This window comes from Canis aureus, chromosome 3 (genome assembly GCF_053574225.1).
Source record: "Canis aureus isolate CA01 chromosome 3, VMU_Caureus_v.1.0, whole genome shotgun sequence".
Classification (NCBI taxonomy): domain Eukaryota; kingdom Metazoa; phylum Chordata; class Mammalia; order Carnivora; family Canidae; genus Canis; species Canis aureus.
The window spans coordinates 22,033,322-22,058,948 of record NC_135613.1 but is presented as its reverse complement, the minus strand read 5'-3'; the positions used below and the strand labels follow the sequence as shown (position 1 = coordinate 22,058,948).

The window sequence follows — 25,627 nt, the reverse complement described above, 5'->3', positions numbered from 1 at the left end:
AGAGTTACAGCTGCAGGCATGATGGCCTCTGAGCCCAGACACCTGGGCCGGGTGTGTCCCAAGAGCAGGAACTGTCTCTTACAGACTCGGTCCAATGATCAGGCTCAGAAAACTAAACATTGGCCCCATCCTGTCACCTCATAGACAGTTGTCTTTCTTTTGACATTTTAGTATTTTTCAAACACACACAAAAATATGTAATGAACTCCCACCTCTCCACTTTGATGCCTTGGGCCCGACCGTGTTGTTCCCTGGTGCCTATGGCACGGAGCTAGTTTTTCTGGAGTATTTTATTGCAAAGTCCTAACATCATTTCCTGTGGGAGGACTTCCACATAAATCATTGTCTAAACCCTGGGATGGGGCGCCCATAAGACCAATGGGGTACGCTGTGGCCACCACTTAAAGACCTCACAGAAGCACACAGTGAAGTCGGGGTGCACTGCGCACAGTGTGTCTGTCTAGACTGCGATGTTGTGTGTGCTGCTCACAGTGGCCAGTTGGGGGTCCTGGGCATATTTGTTCACGAGCCCGAAGTCAGGGCTGCAGACCTCTGGGCTGGAGACCCAGCCTGGGGAGGGTTGGGAGAGACAGGGTAAGGTCTATGCCACTCCCTGCTTAACATCCCCACCCATCTGCCCTGCAGAGCCCTGTAGCTGAAAATATTGTGGCTCTTAGGTTCAAAGTGCTGGGTTTGAATCTTGACCCCACCTCTTGCTATCCCTACAACCTTGGGCAAATTAACTAACCTCCCCACGCCTCTGTTTCCTCCTCTGAAATGAGGATGGTCCCAACCTCTCTGGGGTGTTGTGAGCATTAACGGACCAGGGACATCAGTCCAGGGGTCCACGGGTCCAGGGGCTCTGACAAATGCTGAGCACACAGCAAACGCTCAAGAGATGACACCCGTTATTCCCACATGCCTGGCCTTGGTCTCTCTCTTCTTTCAGCCTGATCCTTCCTCTCCCCCCTGAAGAAGGATCCCCTCTCCTTGGCATCTCATCCTGCACATCAGTCTCCCCTGGTGAGCTTTAAAAAAAAAATCCTGTGCCAGGCCCACACTCCAAGCCAATTACCCCAGAATCTCTGGGGTGGGCCCCAGGCATCTGTATCTTCTTAAGTGCCCGGGCGAATTCGCTGAGTCTCTGCAGCGGTAATGAGCATCCCCTGGGTCTGGTTGAGAGGCAGCTCCCCGAGCCTGCAGGCGGGGCGGGGCCTGAGAGCCTGCATCTCTCACAAGCTCCGGGTGGTCCCATGCTGCTGGTCCAAGACCACGCTGGATAGCACGGCCCTGGAGAAAGGCCCCAGCTGGAAGCCACTACCTGTCTTCCCTCCGTGGCTGTCATAAATAATAGCATCTGACACTGCTCAAGCCTGAGCCGTGTGCCCTCCTGATAATGCAGTCTTCCGTGCTGCTCAGTGCCAAGATGCTCAGATGCCAAGAGCATCATCCCTGTTTTCAAGACAAGGGAAGTGAAGTCTAGGTTGGTTGAGGAACCCACGTGTGGTCACCTGGCTCAGCCAGGCTCTGGACCGGCCAGGAGGGCACACAGCTCCAGCGCCTGCTGTCAAGTCAGTAGACATTCCACTGTGTCTGTCTCTCTCCCTCCCACTCGCTCATGCTCTGCTGCCTCTTCCTCAATCCCCCCAGCCCATCTCCTAGCAGATGTCTGCAGGCCACCTCCTTCCTACGTGTCCCGCAAACCCAACCTGGATAAAATTGAAGCCCTCACCCTGGGTTTCTCCAAACCAGCCCCTCTTGGTCCCACCATCTCCTGGGCCTGCATGTCTCCCAGACTTCCAGCTGCTTCTCCACACCCTCACTGTCCCCACCCCCCTCTCCCGCACCTCCCTACCCTCACCCCACCCCTCTGTCTTCCTTCCTTAAATCTCCACAATCTCTGGCCCAGAGCGAGCTTCTCCGACCTTAACAGGCACATGGCTCCCAGGGGGCCTTGTTAAAATACCGATTCTGGCTCTGTGCGTCTGGGTGTGCCTGAGATGCTGCATTGCTAACAAGCTCCCCGGGGCGGGGGGAGGGGCAAAGCTGCGGGTCCACCAGCACAGCCTGCTGGGGGACCCCAGCATTTCCTAGCCGTAAATGTCGGCCTCTGTGCAGGACGAGATGATGGGTTTCAGAGCACAGTGCCGGGCCTTGGTCACACACCAGCAGAGGAGATCTGAGGGGCTCCTCTCGTGGCCACCCCCCCACCCCCTTTCCCCACCTAGCCTGGCACATGAGCAGCTCCCTGTGAATGGAGGGACTAGCCTGCCCTTCCAGGCCCCTGGGGGGTGGTCCTGGGGTTGCAATCCCAGCTCTCTGAGCCTCGATTTGCACATCTGTGAGTGGGGACAGTAGTAGCACCTCCCAGGGATTGTTGCTGAGAATCGTCAAGAGCACCTTGGTGCTGAGCACCATCAGCTGCTGCCTGTTTTATTCATCACTCAGAATGCTAAGGATGCATCACACTGCTGGCAGACTGTGGGAATGCTGCTTGGGACAATGTTAAGTCCCACAGACTGAGGCCTATGTGCCCTTGATCCATTAGGTCTCCAAAGAACATGCATTTTAAAAGGGGAGCAGTGCCCTAACAGAAGGTGAGCCCATCATGGTGGGCTTAGGGCCGCCCCACAGCCTGGCCTAAGGGTCCTCACGTCCTCCTGCTCTTGAAGCCAGCTACTGTCAGCAACCCCTAAAAGAAATGGCTGGGGGACCTTGGTTCAGAACCAACGTCAGCCCCCCGACCACGCTGTCGCCGCCACTGTGCCCCATACTCCACATCTCTAGTACATTGAGCTCTGAGGCACCTGAAAATGTTTTCCACTAGCACACGCTCGTCTTTGAGCAAACTCAGCCCAGATGTAGTCAGCACGCACCCTGACCTCACTGGTGACTGGCAGTTTCTCTCCCCACTACTTCCTGTTGTGTATCCGTTGGGGGGGGGGTGCACATGGCCAATCCTAAACAAGCCCCTTCTCTCTTCACAGGCCACAGAGGCACCGCCATGGGGCTTAAGCTGTCCTGCCTGAAAGGTAAGGGGGGCAACACCCCCACCAGCTCTTCCGGGGCTGGGGGAGGTGGTGGGGGTAGTGAAGGAATGAGGCAGGAGAGAGCACAAATGTGCTCACCCTGGAGAGGGAAGGGACCGCCACCGCAGGCAGCATCGATACACAGCAGGTGCCTTCTACATGCTCACGCTGACTCTGAGCACCCCTCAGGCCTCCCTGCTCACTGACAGGTAAGTGATGTGGGACAGCCACAGTGCCCTTGGGCCTTGGCTTCTCCATCAGGGGGATTAATCCCACCTGTGGGAAATAAGGGAGCAAGAGCCCCTGATAGGCGCATACTGGGGCATTGGCTGTCCACCTTGTAGGCCTGTTATCACTGACATAAGAGACCCGGCTTGCTGGGTGCTGGAGTAGGTCCTAAAAGGACACAGAATCACGGGGGAATATTGTAGGTGTTGGCAGAGGCAGCCCAGACATTCAGGCAGCTGGACTTTTGTGTCCAGCGTCTGGATGACCTAGAGGCACTCAGACCAGCATGGCCCACAGAGACCTCTCCCCTTGAAGCCCATTATTCAGTGATCCAAGCTCCCCAGCCCGAAATCGGAGTCGCTCTGATGGCCCCCTGCCCATATGTGGCATGCCCAGCAGCGCTGACTCACCTCCTGGATGTGTCAGGGTGCCCCTGGCCCCATCACTTCGCAGAAGGAGGTCAGGGGCGCCGGAAGGTCCCACTGCTGGGACCCGTGAGCTCAGGAGAGCCTCAGGTTGGCCCCACTCAGAGCTCAGGCCCCGCCCCCAGCCAGGGGGCGGGGCAGGGGCGGGGCATCCTGATGGACAGCTCCTTCCAGACGCCGCGCAAGGGGGCAGCCCTGGTTCCCCTGGAGAAAACCAGGGCGTCGTTTGCAAAGTGGCGATGGGATCCTGACTGGAGAGGCGTTCACGACCCACGCCCCCACCAGGGCCTGGCCCCTCTGAGGCCGCAGCTGAGCCCACGCAGGAGTGGGGGGCACCTGTGGGGTGGAGGGCCAGCGGTGACGTCCAGACTAAGCCCCTGACGCTCAGGGACCCTCTTGCCTTAGGCTTGCCCGCGGGTTTTCCCAGGGCCGGCCACAGAGTCGGCATTCAGGACGAGCATTTTGTTTCAGTATTTAACCGTGATAAGATGGACGGGACATCAGATTTGCTGCCTTAACCATTTGTAAGTGTACTGTGCGGTGGCGTTAAGTCCATTCATGTCATTGTGCAGCCGTCCCCACCATCCACCTCCAGACCTTGTCCACTTTGCACCCGAGAGCTCTGTCCTGGTCACACACTCACTCCCCAGCCCCACCCCCACCCTACTCCGGGCCCTGTAACTTTGCCTGTTCTAGGGGCCTCCTGTGACGACGGGAGTGATACATCATCTATCCTGTCCTGCCGGGCTCACCTCACTCAGCATGCCCTGGAGGTCCCTCCGTGCTATGGCAGGTGGCAGACTTTGCTTCCTTTGAAAGGCTGAGTTATAGTCTCCTGTGTGTATAAACCAGGTTTGGTTTACCCATTCATTCCTCCCCAGACACAGGGCTGCCTCCACTTTCGGCTCCTGCGCCAGGACATCTTTGACGAGTAAACCAGAGGTCCCTCCAGGGCCGCTCAGCCCAGGGTGGGGGGTCCGACCAGGGGAGGACATGCAGACACTGCAGACCCTAAGAGTCCCCGGGGAACATCCCACTGTACCCCTCCCTCACCATCTCCCCACCCCTGTCCCACCCCTGTTGGGCGGCTGAATGCTCCTGGTGATGGAGGCTTTTAAAAGGGCCACCATGGGATCCCTGGGTGGCGCAGCAGTTTGGCGCCTGCCTTTGGCCCAAGGCGCAATCCTGGAGACCCAGGATCAAATCCCACATCGGGCCCCTGGTGCATGGAGCCTGCTTCTCCCTCTGCCTATGTCTCTGCCTATCTCTCTCTCTCTCTCTCTCTCTCTCTCTCTCTCTCATAAATAAATAAAAATTTTAAAAAATATATTTAAAAAAAATAAAAATAAAAAATAAAAGGGCCACCTTCCCGCCAGGCCCTGAAGGAGCTAAGTGCTGGAACATTGCTGGGACCTGGAGGAGCTAAGTGCTGGAATGTTGCTGGGACAGTGAGGTTTGCTCACATATTTTTCACTGCAGCTCGTTGGGGCCTGCCACCGGGCCTTGGCTGCCAGCCGTCTACCCACACCAGCCTCACCCAGCCTTATTCTCTGGAGGTGGCAGGTCTCTTGGGGCAGGACATGGGGCAGGTGACAGGCATGGGGCAGGAAGCTGAGTACAGGATTCTCTTCTCTATGCTTACGTAAGATGACCCAGGCCCACCAGCACAGAGGCCCCAGACCCTCCTCCTCTCGTAGGGGATGTGCATGTGCGCAACAAATGCAGAGCACCGGTGCCCTGCGGCCCCTTCCCTGCACACCGGTGTCCATGTTACTGGCTCAGCCCTTGCTGTCCATAGGCATGCTTTTACCCGGCTCTGGAGCTGGGACACATTTGTGCTCAGCATCTGGGTGCCAGGAGAGGCATCCCCCAACACTCTCTAACGCCTGTGTCCCCATCGCACTGAGGGTTGGTCTTTGGGTTGTTTCTAACTGCTTTTGTAAGTAGTGCCATTTTGAACATCTCTGATTTCTGATTTTTTAAATTATGATTTGTTTGGGATAAATTCCAGAAATCAGAATGACCCCGTCAAGTAGAATGAATGGTGAATTCTCACTGGGGGCTTAGCCTGGACAAAGCCCCATTTTGTGCATTCTGTGTGGATCCACCCCCCTCATTCCAGACAACCAAGTGAATTGGGACTACTGGGATCCCCAGTTTCCAGATAAGGAAGTTAACACACAGAGAGGCAGTGCAGTTTGCCCGAAGCCACACAGTTGGGACCTGCTGGGATGTGAACCCAGGCAGGCTCGATCCAGAGGCCTTGCTTCCACCACCACTGGTATGGCCTCTTGAGAAGGAAACATTTAAGTTGATATTTGAAGCAGTCGCTGTAGCCAGAAACGTTATTAACACGTTCTCATTCATCTTCACGGTCTATAAGATGGTGTCAGAGTTTCCTGGAGCTACTGCAACACATTATGACAAACCAAGAGGCTCTAAGCAATAGAAATGTGTTCTTCCACAGTCTGGAGGTTACAAGTCCTACATCAATGTGCCTGCAGGGTCGCCACACTGTCCCGGAAGGTTCCTAGGGAGAGTCTTCCCTGTCTCTCCCCGCTCCTGGCCGCGTCCTCCCGCGTTGGCCTCTGGCCTCACACAGCCTCCTCCCAGTGTCTCTCTGCGTCCTTTCTAGACATCAGTCTTTGGACTTACAGCCAGCCTTAAATCCAGGATGATCTCATCCCAAGATTCTTAACTAATCATATCTGCGAAGACCTTGTTTCCAAATAAGGTCACGACCTAAAGGTTTTGTGTGGATGTGGGGGGACACTCTTCCCCCCCATGAGTCACTTCAGCCCTGAGCCCCATACATGCGGGGCAGGAAGGTGCTTCTCCGGTCTCACAGCAAAGAGTCAGCCCAAGGGGTGACTAGTGAGGGTGTGGCATGGGAGAGATCCTCTTGTTTCTGGTCCAAGGGAGAGTGGGGTCTGGCCCTCACAGCTGTGACATGTGGGAATGCTCCACTGGCCCAAGGGCACCTCCTCTGTGCCCTCTGGTAGAACGGCTGGCACAGGCCAGGCATCCTTGCAAGCCAGGCGTTGCTCCCGGAATGGGGTCCCTGGATTTGCCTATTTCATGCTTACTGCAGGGGGACAGTGTCGGTAACTTCACAGATAGACCGAGGCACAGGGCACTCTCACCTGCTCCACATCCTATGGCCAGTCAGGAGGGGCTTGGCTTAGCAGGCAGCAGGGAGGGGTGAGTGGCTTCCCTGGTTTGTGAGCATGTTGTCTCCCCTGACCAGCAACAGGTGGCACTGCCCAGGAAACAGCCGAGGGGGGCCCCCAGACCTGCAGCCTCAGCATCACCTGGGAACGGGTCAGACGTGTGGTCTCCCTCTCAGACCTACTGAGTCAGAAACTCTGGGGGTGGTTTTAACAAACCCTCTGGGAGATTCCAGTGCCTGCTCAAGTTTGAGAACACTAGTGACGTGGTGCTGGGGTCAGAAGGATCTGAGTTCAGTTCCGAGGTGTGTCCCAGAATAACTGCAGCCTCATACAAATCACTTCATGTAGCAAAGCCTCAGCTTCCCCATCTGTAAAATGGAGTGATGAGTGGTGACGTGTCCTGGGCCAGGTTTCGAGAGTTATCTGAGCTAGATCAGCACTAAAGTGGGTGCCCAGTGGATAGGGTTTCCTGTCTGCCCCTGCCCTTTGTAGCTTCCCGCTCTGGTGGGGGCTGCAGGTGCAGGGGAAGTCAACCCGGAGGTGTGGGCTTTCCTGTGGGGGCCGCCTCAGGGTGAGTGTGGTCTCTGGGGTTCCCCGGAGGGTGCAGCTCCAGCCCCAGCCAATGACAGTGTTATCGTAGAGACAGACTTCTAGGCTGGGGTGGCCCCAGTGGACTGTCCTTCTGGGGCCGCCTGGACCAGGGAGAAAGGCACCAGGAGATGGAGATTCTGACTGGGGTTGGTGGCTCACTCATTTGGTTTAATGACTATTTTTTTAGAACAGTTTTAGATTTACAGAAAGTACGGTTTCAAATTTACAGTTTCCCCAACAGTTAAAGCTAACCGGGGCATAGTTGCTGCATCACGACCCCGAATCAGTTCAGATGTGTTACATCAGTAAAGTCCGTGCTGTGTTCAGCTTTCCTGTTTTCCCCTCAGGCCCCTTTGATGTGCTGGGAGCCCACCTTACAGTTACTGGTCACATCTCCTCACTCCTCTGGCCGTGACAGTTTCTCAGAGCCCCTGTCTTTGGAATCTTGAGCATCTTGAGAAGGACTGGCCTTGTGTTTGGGAGGACAGCCCACTGTTAGGGTCTGGTGTAGGTGAGGTCTTTAATCTCTTCTGCCGAGCAGGTGACAGCGGTGATGGTGGGGACTGGGGACACGGTACGCCCTCTTTGGCACACACCCCCCCCCCAGCTGTCCAGGCATTTCTGTCACCTCCCTTGCAGGGGAGTCAGAGCCTCTCTTCCACTGGCCTGTAACCCAGGCATGGGGTGGTTGGAGGCTTGTAGACACCATGCCCATTTTTGACTTGGTGTCGGGAGGCCTGAGACTAGCCGCAGGTCACAGCAAAGATGAGAGTCATGAAGGATGACCCCTTCTGGGGCAAACTCTTGGTTTGAGCCACCCGCTGCTAGGGGCAGAGCTGGTGGAGAGACTGCTCATTGCACAAACATTGATTGCACCCCTACTGTGCACCGACTCAGGGCCAAATACAGGGCTTCAGACCTGAGCAAGGCTGCTGCGCTTCTTGACCACATGGAACTGGGAGGGTGAGAAAGAGGTGAACAGCCACCTGAGTACTACCTGCTGTGTGCTAGGATGGAAACCAGCAGCCCGGCCGCTGGGCAGGGGTGGCCCCGAGGAAGCATGCAAGCCTGAGACAGTGAGGCTGGGAGAGGGCAGGGGGACAGTGAAGCGGAGGCAGCAGGAAGAGCCAGGGGCATGTGGAAGGAGACAGCAGGTGATCAAGGAGAGAGCAGCCAGATAGATTGGGGGGCAGAGGCAGGGAATTTGGGGTTTACTCCAGCGGGGACTGGGAGCTCCATGTGGAGGGAAAGATAAAGGTATCCATTTTGCTAATGCATTTTGAGCTATTTTCATTTTTTTTATTTTAAAGATTTTTATTTATTTACTCATGAGAGACACAGAGAGAGAGAGAGAGAGAGGCAGAGACACAGGCAGAGGGAGAAGCAGGCTCCATGCAGGGAGTCCGATGTGGGACTCGATCCCGGGACTCCAGGATCACGCCTTGAGTCAAAGGCAGGTGCTCAACCGCTGAGCCACCCAGGCATCGCATTGAGCAATTTTCAGAACGAGTTGGGGACTTCATACGTTTGAGCCAGCCATGTGGAGGCAGGGAACAGTGCTCCAGGCAAAGGGAACAGCAGACGCAAAGGCCCAAGACAGGAATAAGTTTGGTGAGCTGATGAGCAGTGAAGAGGGGAGTGTGACAGGAATGAGGGGCTGAGGGGCTGAGGGGCCAAGCAGGAGGCACTGAGGCCCCTGGGGCAAGCACGGCCATGACAGCCGAGATGTGGCATCAGGAATTTCTTGCATTAGTAGTAGGGATCCCTAGAATCAGTGCAGACCCAGAGTCCGAGACTTCCATGTGATTCCGACCTGCAGGAATGCACATTGGGATTACATGGGAGGCTTTGAAACCTCAGTGGCCCTGGCCCGTTCCCCAGAGGGTAGGGATTTGGTTGGTGGGGGTGGGGGTCCTGGGCACAGGCGTGTTTATGACACTCCCAGCTGATTCTCCCGGGCAGCCCAAGGTGAGAACCGGGGTCTGGAGCCAGCATCTGTGCTTTTCACATGGACCCTGGGCTGGGGACTAACTGCCCAAGGTGACAAGGTTAGCTTGTCTAAAACCCAGAAGGCAGGGGCTCAAAGGGCAGGGAGACCCCCACCAGCTCCAGGGAGGGGTGGCTAATCAGAGACCATCTTAAATGCCCAAGCAGATGGTACTTAATTCCGCCCCGCCCAGTCCCCAAGGGCAAGCCAGCAGCCCTCCTGGCTCCCTGCCCGGATTTAGCCCCATGTCCTGCTTAGACTAACCGCCCCCATCCCACCACCCCCCTGCCAACACCTGCTGTCCTGAAGGAGGGAGGAACGGCTGGGAGGGTCACAGGCAAGCTGACTGGCTCAGGGCACCTTGAGGACCAGTACCCACAGTGGGCGGGCTCTGGAGCTACAGTGGCCCCGCACTGGTGTCCCAGATAGAGGGGGACAGGCCTTTCCCTGCCTGTCTGCTGGAGATACTGGAGAGCAGTGCTAGGAGGGGCATGACCTTGGGCAGGACCGAGATGAGGGTAGTGATGGTGAGTCTGGCCCTGAGCACAGGGTCCCCCCAGCTCGGTGGCAGGCAGGTCCTAGGGAGCTATCAGCAGGCCGCCCTCAGGTCTGCTGAGCCATCAGGCACAATGTCCACTCAGGCCACAGGTTCCACTGAGGGACTGTGGGGCCAGGGCTGTAGGCCAAGAAGGCACAGGCCTTGAGGCCGCCTGTCCTGTAAGTCCTAGCCAACCCCCGCCCCTCCAGTTGGCCTCAGCTCCTGTCACACTGCTGTCCTAGCCACACGCTGGGCCACTCTCCTGAGAAGGAGCATTCCCATCCCTGCTTCTGCCTCTCCAGGTCTACACTCTGAAGTCTCCCTGTGGCATTTCTCTGCCTGTTTACTCTCTCAGCCCCTCACCTTGATCAGACCTCTCCTGAAGCAGCACAACCTACCTTCCTCCTTCCTACCTCCTACATCCATTTGTCTGTAACTACCCTTTGGAAAATGTTTTCTTTCTCTTTTTCATTATTTTCTGAATCTATAAAATACCCCCACAGTACAGAATGTAAAATGTACCAAAGGATATCTAGTAAAAAGTAAATCTGCCTTAGCCTCTCTCCCAGCCACCTGCTTGGAGACAGCCATAGTTACGGCTGCCTTGGGTCTCTTTCTGGAATATTCTTTTTTTTTTTTTAAGATTTATTTATTTATTTATTTATTTATTCATAGAGACACAGAGAGAGAGAGAGAGGCAGAAACACAGACAGAGGGAGAAGCGGGCTCCACACAGGGAGCCCAACGCAGGACTGGATCCGGGTCTCCAGGATCACACCCCGGGCTGCAGGCGGCGCTAAACCGGTGCGCCACCAGGGCTGCCCATCTTTCTGGAATATTCTATGTCTGCATGCACAGAAATGTTCCTGGGTCTATTCCTTTTCTTTTTCCAACACAAGCCATTCCACCTCTTCCTCCTTTCACTGATCTGCAGGCACGGGAACGGGAACAGGTCCCTTGTGGATCATGTGACCAGTCCTTTTATGCAGCTGCATAATATTCCTCGTGTGGGGCCCCCCCCTCATGTCCTAACCATCTCCAGCTGGTCTTTCACCCACCATGTCCCATGCACTCATGAGGGAGCCTGGCTGTGGGACATTCCCAGAAGCAGCACTGCCAAGTCAGAGGGCAAGCGCCTTTGTCATTTTGAGAGTTTTGGCACATGACCTTGGAAGTCACACCCAAAGGCCCTGCATCCTCCACATGGGGAAAGGCTAAGCTAATGGAGTGGTAATGGCCTCTTTTTGATTCTTGCTGATCTCCTGGGTAAAAAGTGCTATCTCAGGGGGTTTGTTTCATTTCTGCAAGATAGGTTTGCATTCTTATTGATGTAAGACAGGCTGTGAGGAGCCACTCCGTGTGATTTCACACACTGACCAGACCAGCGTCCCCACAGAGAAACAGAACCTTCCAGTCCTCTGGAGGCCCCCTCACATTCCCCACAAGGCGAGCCCTTCCCTGACCCCTAACAGCCCTGGTTAGCTTCTGCCTCTGTCCCTTCCCAGCCCCCGACCTCTGTGTGTGTCACCTCTTTTGTTGAGCAAGGAGCTTTGACGTGCCCAAGCCACTCCCAAAACTCCTCTGAGACCCTCCTCTGACCTCCTCTGAAGTCACTGGGGAGCCTGATCTGTTCTGAGACCCCAGGTGAAGGCACGAACTTCCCCGAGCCTCAGTTTCGGCAAAGTAAGGGCTGGTCTGCCCTACCCTGTGACAACCTGAGGACCCAGTGGGATGCTCTGGGCTGGCCACTTCCTGTCTGTCACCTTGTACATCATTTGTCACCACACAGGATTTTACAACTGACATGGTGCTGCCTCTGGTGGGCTGGGGCTTGTGCTGTGGGCAGCAGCTGTGTGATTAGGGGCAAGTGGTGCAGCCTATCTTTGCCTCAGTTTCCCCCGCTGTTGGGTGGGGCCACCACAGTCCCCTTGGGGGGCTGCTAAGATAATCTCAGGTGCTGATACCTGTAGGGGGTGGCAGGACCTCCATACAAGGTGTTGGGGGGATTGTCGTCATTGCACTCGTCTTTCCCCTGCACTGAGGGCCAGCACACCCTTAGGCCCTGGGCAGGCCAACCCTCTCACCCTGTCCAGAGCCACCAGCCCTCTGTGAAGGTTCACTGAGCTTCCAGTGAATCAGAGGTGTGCAGGGCAGTGCTGGATCCTGGGAAAGGCCTGGCCCATGTGGCGCTGACCAGGGAACACATGGAAGGAGACATCCAGGCCTCCCCGGGGGGACCCACAGCCTCAGTTCTCCATGGTGGCACCTGCTGCCGCTCTGCTTCTCAAATGCCAAATGACACTTGGGCCTTGAGCTTTTGATCTGCTCCACTGTGTGGCTGTCCATCCATGGCCCCTCTCGTGCGCCAGCTGCCCACAGCTGGGATGACACATCCCTGTCCTCAGGGCTCGGGCACCCCCAGGAGCTCACAGGTTTGCTCAGGTAGGCCCCGTTCACCTCCTGCCTCTGGGCCTAGCTGGAATCTACTTGCCTCGTGGCCCCTGGTGGCAGTAATAACAGTCCTAGCCCCACTAAGCCCCCGTTCTAGGCTCAGGCTGCCCCAGACATCTTCCACTTAATGTCACACATCCTCAGGAGAGCCCTGTGGGTTATAGATCACTATCTTGGGTGAAAGTTCAAATCTTTATACTAATAAAGGAGGCAACGTGGGTACCGCCCTTTTACTTATCCTCTCTGTGAGTTTGCAAATAGAGGCTCAGAGAGGGTAAGAAAATTGCTCAGCCCACACAGCTGGTAAAAGGCAGAGTCCAGCCATCAGTCCCTGTGGCTCTGGCCCCCCTGCAGCTCCCTCCCCTGGCCCCAGACCAGCCACAAGGGACAGAGGAAACCAGGGGCTCTCAGGTGCCTGCTCAGAAAGGCCGAGCTATCAACAGCTATGACCATGTTCTCGACTTCTCAACCAGGGGGATTTTTGCCCCCCACCCCCACCCCATTACATAGAGTTTCCAGATTTGGGGGAAAAATAACATAAAACAGGATGCCATTACATTTGAATTTCAAGTGCACAAAGAATAATTGTCTGGTATAAAGTATGTCCCAAATATTGCATGGGACTTGTACCAAAAAATGATTTGTATTTTTTTAATTTGTATTTTACCTGGTAACTCCACCTCCAGGAAACACTGGCCGCATCTGGAGACATTTTCGGTGGTCACAGCTGGAGGGCACCACAGCCTCTAGAGGTCAGGGCCACATACCCCACCTACTGTGCACCAGGCAGCCCCCTCCCCAAAGCATGGTCTGCGGTGCAGTGGCTGAGGGACTCTAAGCTGCACACGGCAAGCATTCCCCACAGCCCAGGCCACTGCCCAGCCCAGGTGTTTTTGCCTACTTTCTTGGACTTGGGCTCTCATTGCACTCTCACCACTCACCCCGAGGTGAGATCCAAGAAGCCCTCCAGAGAGGCTGGGGTTAGGAACCAGGGGACCCCAGGGGGAGGGCAGGCAGGCTGCGGGTGGCCGGAGGGGTGTGCTTTCGTCCCACCTTACGGCGCCCCACCCTCTCCGGCTCCTCCTCCCAGCCTCTCGCTCCAGCAGCTCATCCCTGACGCAAGCTGGGGCTTTTTCCTTAATTAAAAAGAGATTTAAAACATCCACTGCTGGCTCCACTGGGCCCAGGCTGACTCGAAAAGGTAAAACCACCCTCACTGCCCTGGCCTCATCCATAATAATGCAAAGGCTTTCGGCTTAATTGGAATGAAAAAAAAAAAAAAAGATTAAGTGCATCTGGAACCCTTGGAGGCATTTGTCGGCTTGGTTTTTTGTTTTTTGTTTTTTTTTTTGAAAGACCTACACTAAATCCGACATCCGGTCATCTGGTCATCTTGGAGGAGTTAGTGCTGGCCCCAGTGCACCCTGCTCCTGCCCCAGGGCCTTTATGCATGCTGTGGCTGACCCCAGTGCCCTCACCTTCCCCTCCTAACCCTGTCCTGCTGCTCCTTCCCATCATCTGCTTCTGACTACTGACCCAAGCTCTGGAAAGTGTTTGCTTCCTGGCCTTGGGAAGGCAGGGCTCTGCGCCAGTTCCCACATGACCCTGGGCATGGCCTCTGACTCCTTGGCCACTAGTGTGCCCTTCTGGAAGATGGGCTTCTCACACATCGGCCTCACTGGGAAGACCTCCCCTCAGGGAGCTCACACAGCGCCCCACACTCCACCCTGTGCCGCCACCGCAGCCACAGCAATGTGAGACAGAACCTTGAAACACCAGGGCTCTCTGTTTTTTCCATCTGACTCTGAAATCTTTGGGGCCTCACTTCCACGCTGGGGCCGGGAGGGTGGAGGACAGAGAAACATGCTGAGACTCTTTCTCCTCTGCCGTGTCCCCAGCACCTAGCACATAGTGGGTGCTCACTAGTGGCCCGCTGAACTTGCCCCTCCCCTGGGCCGGGCTCTGTGCCGCAAGGGAAGGGAGCCTCAGATGAGAAGGTCGGGACCAAGCGAGGTGGGGTAACAGCCAGCCAGCAGAACTGAGAGTCGGGCTCAGTTTCCCTCCTCCCAGACCCCTAGAGCCAGGGTTGTTCCAATCCAATAAGGAAATTGTGCCTCCGAGTGTAAAGTTGGAACCAGGAGTATTTCGTCAGAGCCACCCCCACTCCAGCTGTCCCACGCATGGCACGGGTGGGTCCAGGTCCCTGACCTGCGCTCAGGTGGCTAGGAGTAACAGCAGCTGGGTGGCATCCAGTAGGTGCTCAATATTGGCTGAGTCAATGAATAAGCGCTAAGGTCAGAATCTCGTGCTATTAAGTAACCAGTTGTATTTACGCAGCATGCTCCGCAGGGCCAACTATGTGGATTTTTCACCTGCAAAATGCACATAAATGATTGCACCCCTTGGCGGGAGTGAGCCATGTGGGCATTAACTCCCCGCAGCGCCCCCTGGAGGTGGGCATGATTATTTACCTTCATTTTGCAGGTGAGGAAGCAGGGTCCAAAGAGGTGGAGTCAATGCCAGGTGTACTGAAGCCCAGGTGTACGTTCTGGCCTCCAGTACATCTTGGGTCCAACAGAATCACTGTGTGTGCGACAGTGCCTTTGGGAAGAGTGAACACCGTCCCAGGGACATGGTCCCTTCCAAGCTGGGTGCCAGTCCGAGTGCCGTTTTCAAAAAAAGCAGCAGAGGGCGCCCTTTAGCCACGAAGCCGGCTGAGGGCAACAGGTGTCTGCTGTGGCCTGGGAGTGGCCTGGGTACTGCTGATTGCCGCCTGGGGAACTGGGGCATCCTGAGCAGAGCATTGGCCTGGCTCGGGGCTTCTGAAAGATGAGAAGTGGTGGCTGATACCCAAAGGGGCAGGGCAAGAGCTGAGGCCTGGAGCCACCTGGCCTCCACGTGTCCTCCAGCGCCTCCTTTCTCCGAGCCTTGGTTTTCTTGCCTGGAGAACGGCTATGGGCCTAGCATCCACTCCAGGGGTGGTGTAGGGAAGCTGCGTGAGGCATGGTCTTCCGCCTCAGTCTCCCCCAGGCCCCAGCCCATGGGCGAGCCCATGGGCTCACCCTTCTTCACTCCTCCTGCACCTGGCAGCCACATACCCCACACCAGGTGCTTTGTGCCTAAGAGACTGCTGTGACTCCACTTTTACAGCCAGGAAACAGGCCTAGAGTAGTGCAATGCATTCCCACAGTCACTCTAGCTTGGGGATTCCCTGCCCTGGCTGTTAGACTTCCCTGGGCACTTTCAAAACTCCTGCTGGCCCCGAGGGGTGCCTGGGTGGCCCAGTCCTTTATGCATCCAACCCTTGATCTCAGCTCAGGTTCATGAGTTAAAGCCTCTTGTTGAGGTGCAAGCTGGGCCTGGAAACTACTTTAAAAAAAAAAAAAATCCCTGGTGGCCAGAGTACAGTGAAATCAGGCTCTCTGGGGGTGGGGTCCTCAATCGGTATTTTTCAAACTTCCCACATGATTCCCAGTGAGCAGCCAAGATGGAAATCCAGTCCCCTTGGGCTGGGAAAAGGCAGACCAAGGTTTCAGAGGAAGTCTGGCCTCATAGCACAGTGTCTCCCCATTTCACCCACAGAGAAGGCAGGCTCCTGGAGGACAGGGTTTGGCTGTCTGGCCTGCTCTAGCTTCAAGGTCCAGAATGGTGCATGACCCAGAGCCCGAGCCCAGTCCAGGTCAGGTGACCACTGCCCGCTGGAAAGCCTCCTGCACAGACTCCCTGTTGCACCCCGAAAACCTTCAGTATTTTGGGGGCGCTGGGATCCGTTCTTTACCCCCTGCCTCCTTGGGGCCTGCCCCCCCCAATCCTAGCCAAGCCCACCCCTTCAGGAAATGGGCTTTTAAAGGCCTGAGGCGGGCACATAATTAACAAGTAACAGTTCTGGCTTTAGCATAAATGAGCTCCTTGTCTAGGGCAGGGTTGGCATTTGTTTTTAATCCCCAAAGTAGGTTTTATCTCCCGAGAGCTTTTTCCCTCTTGCTCAGCCACCTCTGCTGGAGGCTGGGCCAGTCCCAGCGGCGGCGAGGGAGTGACGGGATTTCAGAGGTGCTGGAGTCCCACCCTCCTCCTTTCCTCTCTCCTCTCTCCACCCCCTCCCCTCCCTTCTCTCCTCTCCGCCTCTAGCATCTCTCCAGGGCCCACCGAGTGACCTGATGCTTCCTGATTAAGAATGTGGGCTTTGTCGCCAAGCTCCCAGAACCTGTTAAAATGCAAATGTGGGGCCCCGGGAGGAGTATGGCTCTTCCCTATTAGCATTTTATTTTAGAACTTGGGAATATTCGTGGAGGAAGGGGCCTCAGAGAGGGAGCAGGGAGGCTCCCTCCTGTTAAAGATAACAATAATCAGAGCTTCCTTTTGTTGCCAGCACTCCATGAGACGCTCTTTATGGATGATTATAGAGAAAGCTAACAGGGATTGAGCACCCTCTAGGCCCCTGGCTCGCTGGGCAAGTGCTTTACGCGAATTCATTCATTTCCTCAAGCCCAATACCCATCAGAGGTAGGTATTGTCACTATACAGCAGCAGCCAGGTTTGGGATTTTGTTCTTGTTTTTGGCATTAACCAACCTCAGGCTTTTGAGGTTCTGCAACTGCCTATTAGGACATCAGGCATGTTCCGGATCCACACTCCCTGACTTCTGAATGTTATAGGGCAGGGATTGGCAAACCACAGCCCTTGGGCCAAATCTAGCACGATGCCTGTTTTTGTAAATAAAGTTTTATTGTGGGGTGCCTGGGTGGCTTGGTCGGTTAAGCATCAGGACTCTTGGTATCAGCTCAGGTGTTGATCTCAGGGTCGTGAATTCAAGCCCTGTGTTGGGCCTTGGAGCCTACTTTATCGTTATGTTTTAAATTTGATTTATTTATTTATTCATGAGAGGCAGAGGGAGAAACAGGCTCCCTATGGGTAGCTGGATGTGGGACTCAATCCCTGGACCCTGGAATCACAACCTGAGCCAAAGGCAGATGCTCAACCACTGAGCCACCCAGGTGCCCCCTGGAGCCTACTTTAAAAAATAAATAAGTAAATTCAGTTTTATTGAAACACAGCCACTCATTCATTTGCATATTGTCAGTGGCAGCCTTCCCATGACAATGGCTAAGTTTAGCAGTTGCAACAGAAGACCACATAGCCCCCAAAGTAAAAAATATTTACTGTCTGGTCCTTTTCAGAAAGTTTGCCAGCTCCAATATATAGAATTAGAATTGTGCTTAAAAGAATCACCAACATTTGGAGTCAGATTGGGTTTGGGTTCAGATCCTGACTCCAATACACTAGCTGTTGAACCAACCGAGTGCAGGTTCTTCCTCTGGTCCTCAGTCTCCACATCCATGAGATGGGGCTGGTTAGCCTTCACACAGCAGGGGGGAGCAGTGGAGACCAAAGGAGAAAGAGTCCATTGGGGGCTCAGCACCGTGTCTGGCATGCAGCAAAGAATCCGTCAATGTCCACCAGTACACGTGATAACAGGAAGGCCTCCTCCGAGTGCCTTCCTTTTACCTGTTTTACGTTCTGGGTTGTACTGCTTCAGATGGAGTTGGCAGCAGCCTCCCTGGGTGATCCTGAGGGGCCAGTAGTCTGATTGGGAGATGGCCTCTTCCTGCAGAACTAACTGGCCTGGGAGATTGGGGGGGGGGGCACCAGCCTAGGGAGGAAATAGGATCGGGGTTCAGGACTGGGAGGAGGCTGGGGCATTGCCTGGGAGAGAGACTCCAGGCCTGAGTTTGGTGTGAGTGAAGGAGGAAGCCGTGCAGGGCGGGAAGGCTGCCGTGTTCAGCGGGAGCAGGCAGGGTGCCAGGTGCTGTGTCATCCTCTCCCCAGCCACAGAGGTGGGTCCCCCCCCACCCCATTTTGTCAGTGAAAACAGGAAGTCAGAGAGAACACAGTCCACAGAACACCCTCACTTCTGACCCCAGCTGCAGTCTTTCCTAGAAAGACTCACAGAACTCTCTGAAAGCTCTTGTACTCATGGTTATGATTTATTACAGGGAAGGGACACAGAGTCCAATCAGCCAATCAGAGGGAGTGTGTGGGGCAGAGACCAGGAAACGTCCAGACAGAGCTCTCATCGTCCTCTCCTCACAGAGTGATACATGCGTTACACTCTTGGTATAGATGTGTGACACACAGCACAGAGGGGTGCCAACCAGGGAAGGTCATGTGGCCCTCCATGCTCAGAAATTTTTTTTTAAGGTTTTATTTATTTATTCATGAGAAACACAGAGAGAGAGGCAGAGACATTGGCAGAGGGAGAAGCAGACTCCCCATGGTGAGCCTGATGCACCACCCGAGCTGAAGACAGACACTCAACCACTGAGCCACCCAGGTGTCCGGGTGTTCAGAGGTTTTACTGGGTGTTTCTGGGCTGAATAGTGTCCCCCCAAATTCACATATTGAAGTCCTAGCCCCCAGTACCCTCAGAATGTGACCTTATTTGGAAATACGATGTTTGCAGATGTGATTAGTTAAGGAGGAGTCATACTGTGTAGGGTAATAATCCAGTATGGATTATTATGGATTATAGTCCATGATGCAATATGACTGGTGTCCTTATGAAAAGGGAAAATTTTGTCATAGACTCACACACAGGGAAAAGCTGTGTGAAGATGAAGGCAGAAATTGGGGTGATGTGTCTGTGAGCCAAAGGATACCAAAGATTGCCAGCAAACCACCGAAAGCCGGGGAAGAGGCCTGGGACACGGTCTTCCTCACTGACTCAGGAGGAACCAGCCCTGCCGGCATGGTGCTCTCGGACTCCGGGCCTCCAGAAGGTGGGAGAGTAGAGTTCTATTGTTTGAGCCCCTTTGTCACAGCAGCCCAAGGACACAAATACACTGGGACTCCATTACAAAGGCACAATTGATTGCTCACGTGGAAGATCTGTCTCCAGTCCCTTTGAGTGTCGCCCAAAGGCCATGTGGCTGGACTCTCCAATGTGACGAGGGCCCTCAGGCAAACAAAAGTTCTCCTGCCAGGCATGGCATCCAGGGCCTCCAAGCACAGAGGCCAGACCTCTTTGCGAGTTGGTTGAATTCTTGACCACACTGAGGCCTGGAGGGGAGATGTGACTTGCCCAGGGTCACACTGATAGTGAGCAGCTGGCCTGATTTACAGTTAGGGTACTCCCCACTGTGCCTGCTGCTGGCAGCTCTTCTGAGCTCACAGCCCAGGTCAAGCTACAGATGGGCCAAGAAATTGGCCCGATTCCATTGCTTTAGGTCATCTGATGTTCATGCTTTTGTGGATTCGAACAGGCTATCTTTGACTGTCCAGGCATGAACTTCCCATCAGAGGAACACCCCTTAGGTGACCAAAGGTCACCCTGAGAAGCCCCTTATGACTTTCCCATGGCACGGTGGGTGTGGTATTCCCACTGTGCACCTGCTGTCCTTTCCCCCTATGGTCAGAGTGAGCTGTGTGGACTGCATCGGTTTCCAATTCTCTGTAACAAATTACCATCAAACTCCGTGGCTTTAACATTTATTATCTCGGTGTCTGTGGCTTGGGTATTCAGGACTGACTTCGTGGGGAGGTTCTGGCTCAGGATCTCTTGTCAGGCCACCTTCAAGCTGTCAGCCAGGGCTGCAGTGTCATCCAAAGACTTGACTGGGCTGGAGAACTCATTTCCTGATGGCTCCCTCACACGGCTGTTGGCAGGAAGACTCAGCTCCTCACCACACAGGCCCGCCCCCCGCCCCCACCCCCACCCCTTGCTCATCCCCGCAGCTTGGTGCCTGGCATACCCCAGAGTGAGAGGGAAAGGAAGAAGTTGCAGTCTTTTGTGACCTTGTGTTGGAAGTCACATGCCATGCCTTCTGTCATAGGCTGTGCACTATAATCTGTGCTAAGTCCAACCACACTGAAGGGGAGGTGAATTAGACTCTGCCTCTTGGGGACGTGCTTGAGAACCAGTGACCTCCCCCCCAGCCAGGGGCTGTCGAGGAACAGCAGGAATGACCATCCATCACCCCATTACTCAGCTCCTGCTGTTGGCCAGGGACCCAGGGACCTGAGCAAATGTCATCCCAGTCCGGGGCTGTTTGGGGTGAGAAACAAAGTGGTGGGGCCCAGAGCCAGGGATGCTAACACCCAGCTCAATGGTGCCTGGAGGTGTTTCTCGTTTACAGTTTAAAGCACTCCACTTGCTCTCCCCCCAGGCACCATGTGGGCCCAAGGGAAACAGATGAGTGAGACACTGGCCGCCCTCCAGACGCTCGCTCGTGGTAAAGGGAGACAGAATTAAGAACTAATGTTTCAATACAGTGTGATCAGTGCTGGAAGAAGATTGATGAATGAATCAGTGTAGAAGGACAAAGGAGGGAGGGGTCGCATTTGCTGGGACATCTTCCCCAAAGAAGAGCCTATTTTGCTGGGCTTTGAAGGGTAAGTAGGAGCCCATTATCCCAGCAAAGAAAGAAAGAGCATTACAGGCAGAGAGTAGCACATGCAAAGGCCCGAAGGTGCTGGGAGCCCAGGGTTTTGGGAACTGTGAGCAGTTTGGGGCGTGTGGGCAGATGGCAGAAAATAAGGTTGCATGCAAGTAGTTCAGCCCAGATTGTGAAGACTGGCTGTAATTTATGATCAACATTTCCCAAAATGTATTTCATGACTCATGGTTCTGTGAGATATTAACAGACCTTCCCCCAAAAACAGACCCCAAGATTATTTAAGTTCAGGAAGCCCAGGATTAAGCCCACTTAAAACTGCTTCCCTACTGCAGGACTTCTCAGAGCCTTTAATTCTCTAATATCCATGAGAATCTCCAAGAGAAAGATAGATTGGATGGGATCCGGTCAACATTCAACTATGTGGTATTCCCAAACTCATGTGATCGTGGGACCCTCTTCCTGAGGGAGTCTCAGAGGCCTGTGTTCCAGGGAACACACTTTGGGAGCTACTGCTTATAGCCAGTTGTCAAGATCAGGTATGATTAGGTTCATAGCTCCTGGCAGAAAGAACTGGTTAGCAGCATGGGGAAGGAGAAGGATGGCAAAGATGCTGAGGGATGGCACCTGTTGGCTTGTGATTGGTTAGGTCAGCTTGGGGGTTGGAGGGTGAAGCAGAAAACGGAATTGTGGTGGATACTCTGGTTTCTAGCGGGTCGTGGTTCCACTGACTCAGACAGGAAGTATGACGGAGCAAGGCAGGCGTGTGGTGTGGATGGTTTGGGTGCTTCTGTGTCAGCCGGGAGGTCTGTAACTGGGCGTGGCTGGGTCACCCGAACTTCATTAGCAGAAGCCCCAGGACACAAATTCACCAACGTGGAAGAAATGGCCAGGTTCCTGGAAAAGCCCAGCTTATCCAAACTGACACAGGAAAAGAAACAGAAAACCTGGCTAGCGCCCTGTCTGTGAAAGACACCAAATTCATAATCCAAAGTCTTTGCACAAAGAAAACTCCAGGCTCAGACAGTTCCACTGGGAAATCTAGTCAAATGCACTAGGGAGAAATGCGCCCCATCCCACAAACACTCTTTCAGAAGGTGACAAGGGGGAGCGGTATGGGCAGGTGCGGCTCCGCGTCACACGGGCCTGGCTCTGGTCCGCACTGCGCTGCCCGCATCCGTTCAGAGTCTTGCTCTGGGCGCCCTCCGCGTGTCACACGCCGCGCTGGGCGCTGGAGCCACGTTAGTGAGCCCAGCAGGTAAAACTCGGTGCCCTCCCTAAACGATGCAAGCTTGGACAGGTCACTCAACGGCTCTGCGCCGGGGGTCCCGTGCATGCGAAGTGGGGACAGCACTCCCGTCCTGCCTGAGAAGTGGCGCTGAGGGAGGGAGGCAGGCAGCCTGCAGCAGGCAGTTCCCAGCGGCCACTGATGCTTGTCTGCCTGTCCTGTGTGTATGTGTGTCCCACGGCCTGCCCTCTCAGGCTTGAAAATGTGTGGCAGCAGCAGCGGCAGCAGCCATGACGAGGCCCCCGTCCTGAGCGACAAGCACCTGGATGTGCCCAACATCATCATCACCCCCCCGACCCCCACGGGCATGATGCTGCCACGGGACTCCAGGCAGACAGGTGAGGCCGCCCTGCCACTACTGCCAGTGTGTCTGAGGGGCCTGGCTGGGGACAGCTCACGGGGTCCCCTTTTGTTCCGTGGCTCTGAGCCCACGTCCCCACCTGCTGGGGTTTGTTAAAAATTTATGCTTGGATCTGCGTACGATCCACCGAGGGCCCCTTGCATGCACCACCCTCAGCAAGATGTGGCATATTAAGTAATTAGCTAGACAGCCCCTGCCGGCAGCCAGGGCCAGTGATGGATGGGGCTGGGCGGGCCCAGCGAGGTAATGGATGGATGTGCCTTCCCCTGCCAGCTGGGGACGGGTGCTCCGGCTTGCCGGCCACAGCAGTTCAGCTGGACGGGATGGGCTTGGAAACACCATGTTGGGCCGAGCTGCTCTCCGGGCCTTCCAGCTGCAGGGAGCGGGGAGGAGACAGACTTGTTCCCAGAAAGAAAGGCAGACCCGTGCCCCCACCTGCCCTCTGTGGATGCTGTTGGAGCCGGTGAGACAACCTGTTCATCAAAGAGATTTCTGGAGCCACGCCTGTGTTAGGTGCTGTCTGTGGCTGCTGTTTCAAAAAATAATCAGAAGAAATACTGATATGAACAGTGAGCTGTTCCTCATGGGGTCCTCAGGGTGACTCTGGGCTAGGTCTTGTTTTCATCCCCGTTTGGTAGATGGGCACACTGAGGTTCAGAGGGGTGGAGACGCTCGCCATGTAGCTGGTAAGTGGCAGGCTTGGGATTCAGACCCAGCCGTGTGACCTGGAGCTCACCCTGTGCCCCTAGCGAGGCGCCCTCCCAGTGGCCAGCATCAGTCAGCCCACCAGCCGTCAGGGAGCACAGGCCAACCAGGCCGATGTGGGGCTCCAGAAGTCTGCTGGGGGGCTTTGGGTAGACTTTTCCAGAAGTGCTGAGCCTGGATCGCAGCTTGCCCACCAGGGTGGGTACTCAGGAGGAAGCCACAGGACCCCCTCTGGGCCGGGCCCTATGTCAGGCCTGGTTCTGGGCCTTCTCATCAATGACTCACACCAGGTGATCTTCCTGGTCACCTTCCCAAGTGCCAGACGCCAGGCTGAATGCTGCTCACGGTGTTTATTCTCCTTCCAACCCTGAGGGCTGTGAGTACCGCTCTTATCTCTAGTTTACAGTTGGGAAAGCTAAGGTCCAAAGAGGGACAGTGAGTCACCCGAGGGCACACAGCAAGGTGGGGGAAGAGCTGGGCTCTTGCTCCAGTGTCCAACCAGAGAGCTCAGTGCAGGCCACAGAGGCTCCGGCCCTTTGCTCTGCCGTCAGGCTTCCTGCCCTGCCAGCCTTGGTGTCCCCAATCTGCAAAATGGGGTCATAACCACCTTCCCTGCCCCCAGGGCCAATGGGAGTGTGGGGAGACATTACAAGGTCAGAGGCCCTGAGCTTGCAGAGGAATTCCTAAAACCCGGAGAGGCCTCTTTAAGTAACCAGCTCCGGGGTGAATCAGCGCAGACGACCTGCACAGTCGTTTCTTCCTGTCCTGCCTGCTCAGACCCTCTTTCAGAGAGCAGAGACATAGGATAAAGGGCCCAGACCTCGAGGTCAGAAAACCCTGCATTCGGATCCCTGCTCTGTGACTTTAGCACCTTGTGACACTGAGTAAGACGCTGACCCTCCCTGAGTCTTGAGTTCCTCCATCTGTAAAATGGTGCCTCAGAGAAGCTGGGGAGGATTGGCCACAAGAAGGTCAGGGTCTGATTTCATGCCCTGCACAGTGGCTGTATTGTTCATATTTCCACCAGTGATATTTAGAGCAGATGGAGACCACCTCTGGGGCTGCTGGCTCCAAGTGATGATTACATACCTGAGCTTCCCCAGGCAATGGGTTGGACCCCCCTGGGTGACTTAGAGCAGCCCCCCCACCCCAGGCCTTGCCTTCTCATCTCTAGGACAGCTAGCTGTGTGGAGGTATTGACCTCACATCCAGCCCTGGACTTGAAGGCACCTGCCAAAAGATGCTGAGCCAAGGGTGGGGCCCAGGGGTACAATCCCAGGAACCTCAGCTAGGGACCCGGGCGAGCTCGGAGTGTGGGCAGCAGGTGCATGGGGAAGGCCCACAAGACCCAGTGTCACCCAGGTCCCCTGTCAGCATCCCTACCTCCCTGTATGTGGGGGGAGCTCGGGGTGGTGGTACAGAGCATGGAGCCCAGAGGTTCTGGCCTTGGAGCTCTGAGGGGAGGGGACTCAGATGTGGGGGGTGCCCATTCAGATGCTGATTCCTCCTCTTTGTCCTAGTCTGGCTGGATGAGACAGGGTCGTGCCCAGAGGATGGAGAAATAGACCCTGAGGCCTGAGGAGGAGGCACAGGTCGGAGATTGTCCTCACTGGCTCCTGCTCCAGCCGCCCCCAACTCACATGTCTCTGGGGGTGTGGCTGCCTGGGACAGCTGTGCTGAGGTCGCTGGATACTGGCTGGGAAAACAAAGGATTCTGGGAGCCCACCAGTTGCAATGTGGCAAGAAGAGCAAGGAATCAGCCCTGCCTGCTTCCAGAGCCATGTTTCCCAGGCCCCACCGAGTGGGGACTCCTAACACCCACACATTCACGGTGACGGCCACCGGGGTGGCAGGGAGAGGCTCTCTTCTGGACAAACGAATCCTCCCTGCACCCTGGGCCACACAGACGGGTACGCAGGAGAGGGACACACACAAGAACTTCTTGCAGAAGAGTGGCTCTGTTTTTTACGAGTTGTTTTACAGATATCAAAACAGTCCACAAAGTGATTTATAATTCCTTTTTTGCATTATCAATAAAGGTCATCTGTAATGAACAGTAAACCCTGTTTCTTGGGCTGGGCAGACGCGACGGAGCGCACGCAGGTGCAGAAGTGAAGAGAATGACTTCATACGGAGGGGCGGGGCCGGCCGGGGTCGGGGGCTGCTTCGGGTGCTCTTGGGCCTTCTATTTGCCCACCACCATGTAAACCTGAGCCTGGCCAAAGGCACGGACCCTGAAGTCACGTGAGCCTGAGTCCCAGCTCTGTCCTTGCCAGCTGCGGGATCCTGGTAACGATGCATCTCTAGGATGGGAGGCAGTGGTTCTGGGCTTTGTTTTTTTCAAGAGCATCAAGTCTTTGGTGTCCCTGCATCCCTCCTAGACTGTTCTGACGGTGGCACCTGTGTTTGGCTTCTATCAGACACCGTGTGGCTCCCCCTGTGTTAGTCACATTTCTGGAGAAGC

The 25,627-nt window shown here is 55.2% G+C and overlaps 1 protein-coding gene across 1 annotated transcript in view; it reads left to right on the top strand.

The window, feature by feature from the left end:
- Positions 1 to 25,217, top strand: part of C3H16orf74 (chromosome 3 C16orf74 homolog) — a 36,554-nt gene extending 11,337 nt beyond the window's left edge. The window contains exons 4-7 of the mRNA XM_077882933.1: positions 2,988 to 3,032; positions 22,292 to 22,435; positions 23,317 to 23,539; positions 24,684 to 25,217. Coding sequence (XP_077739059.1) covers positions 2,988 to 3,032; positions 22,292 to 22,435; positions 23,317 to 23,534 — 407 coding nt within the window. The 3' untranslated portion in view covers positions 23,535 to 23,539; positions 24,684 to 25,217. The remainder of the gene's footprint in view (positions 1 to 2,987; positions 3,033 to 22,291; positions 22,436 to 23,316; positions 23,540 to 24,683) is intronic.
- Positions 25,218 to 25,627: the final 410 nt, after the last annotated feature.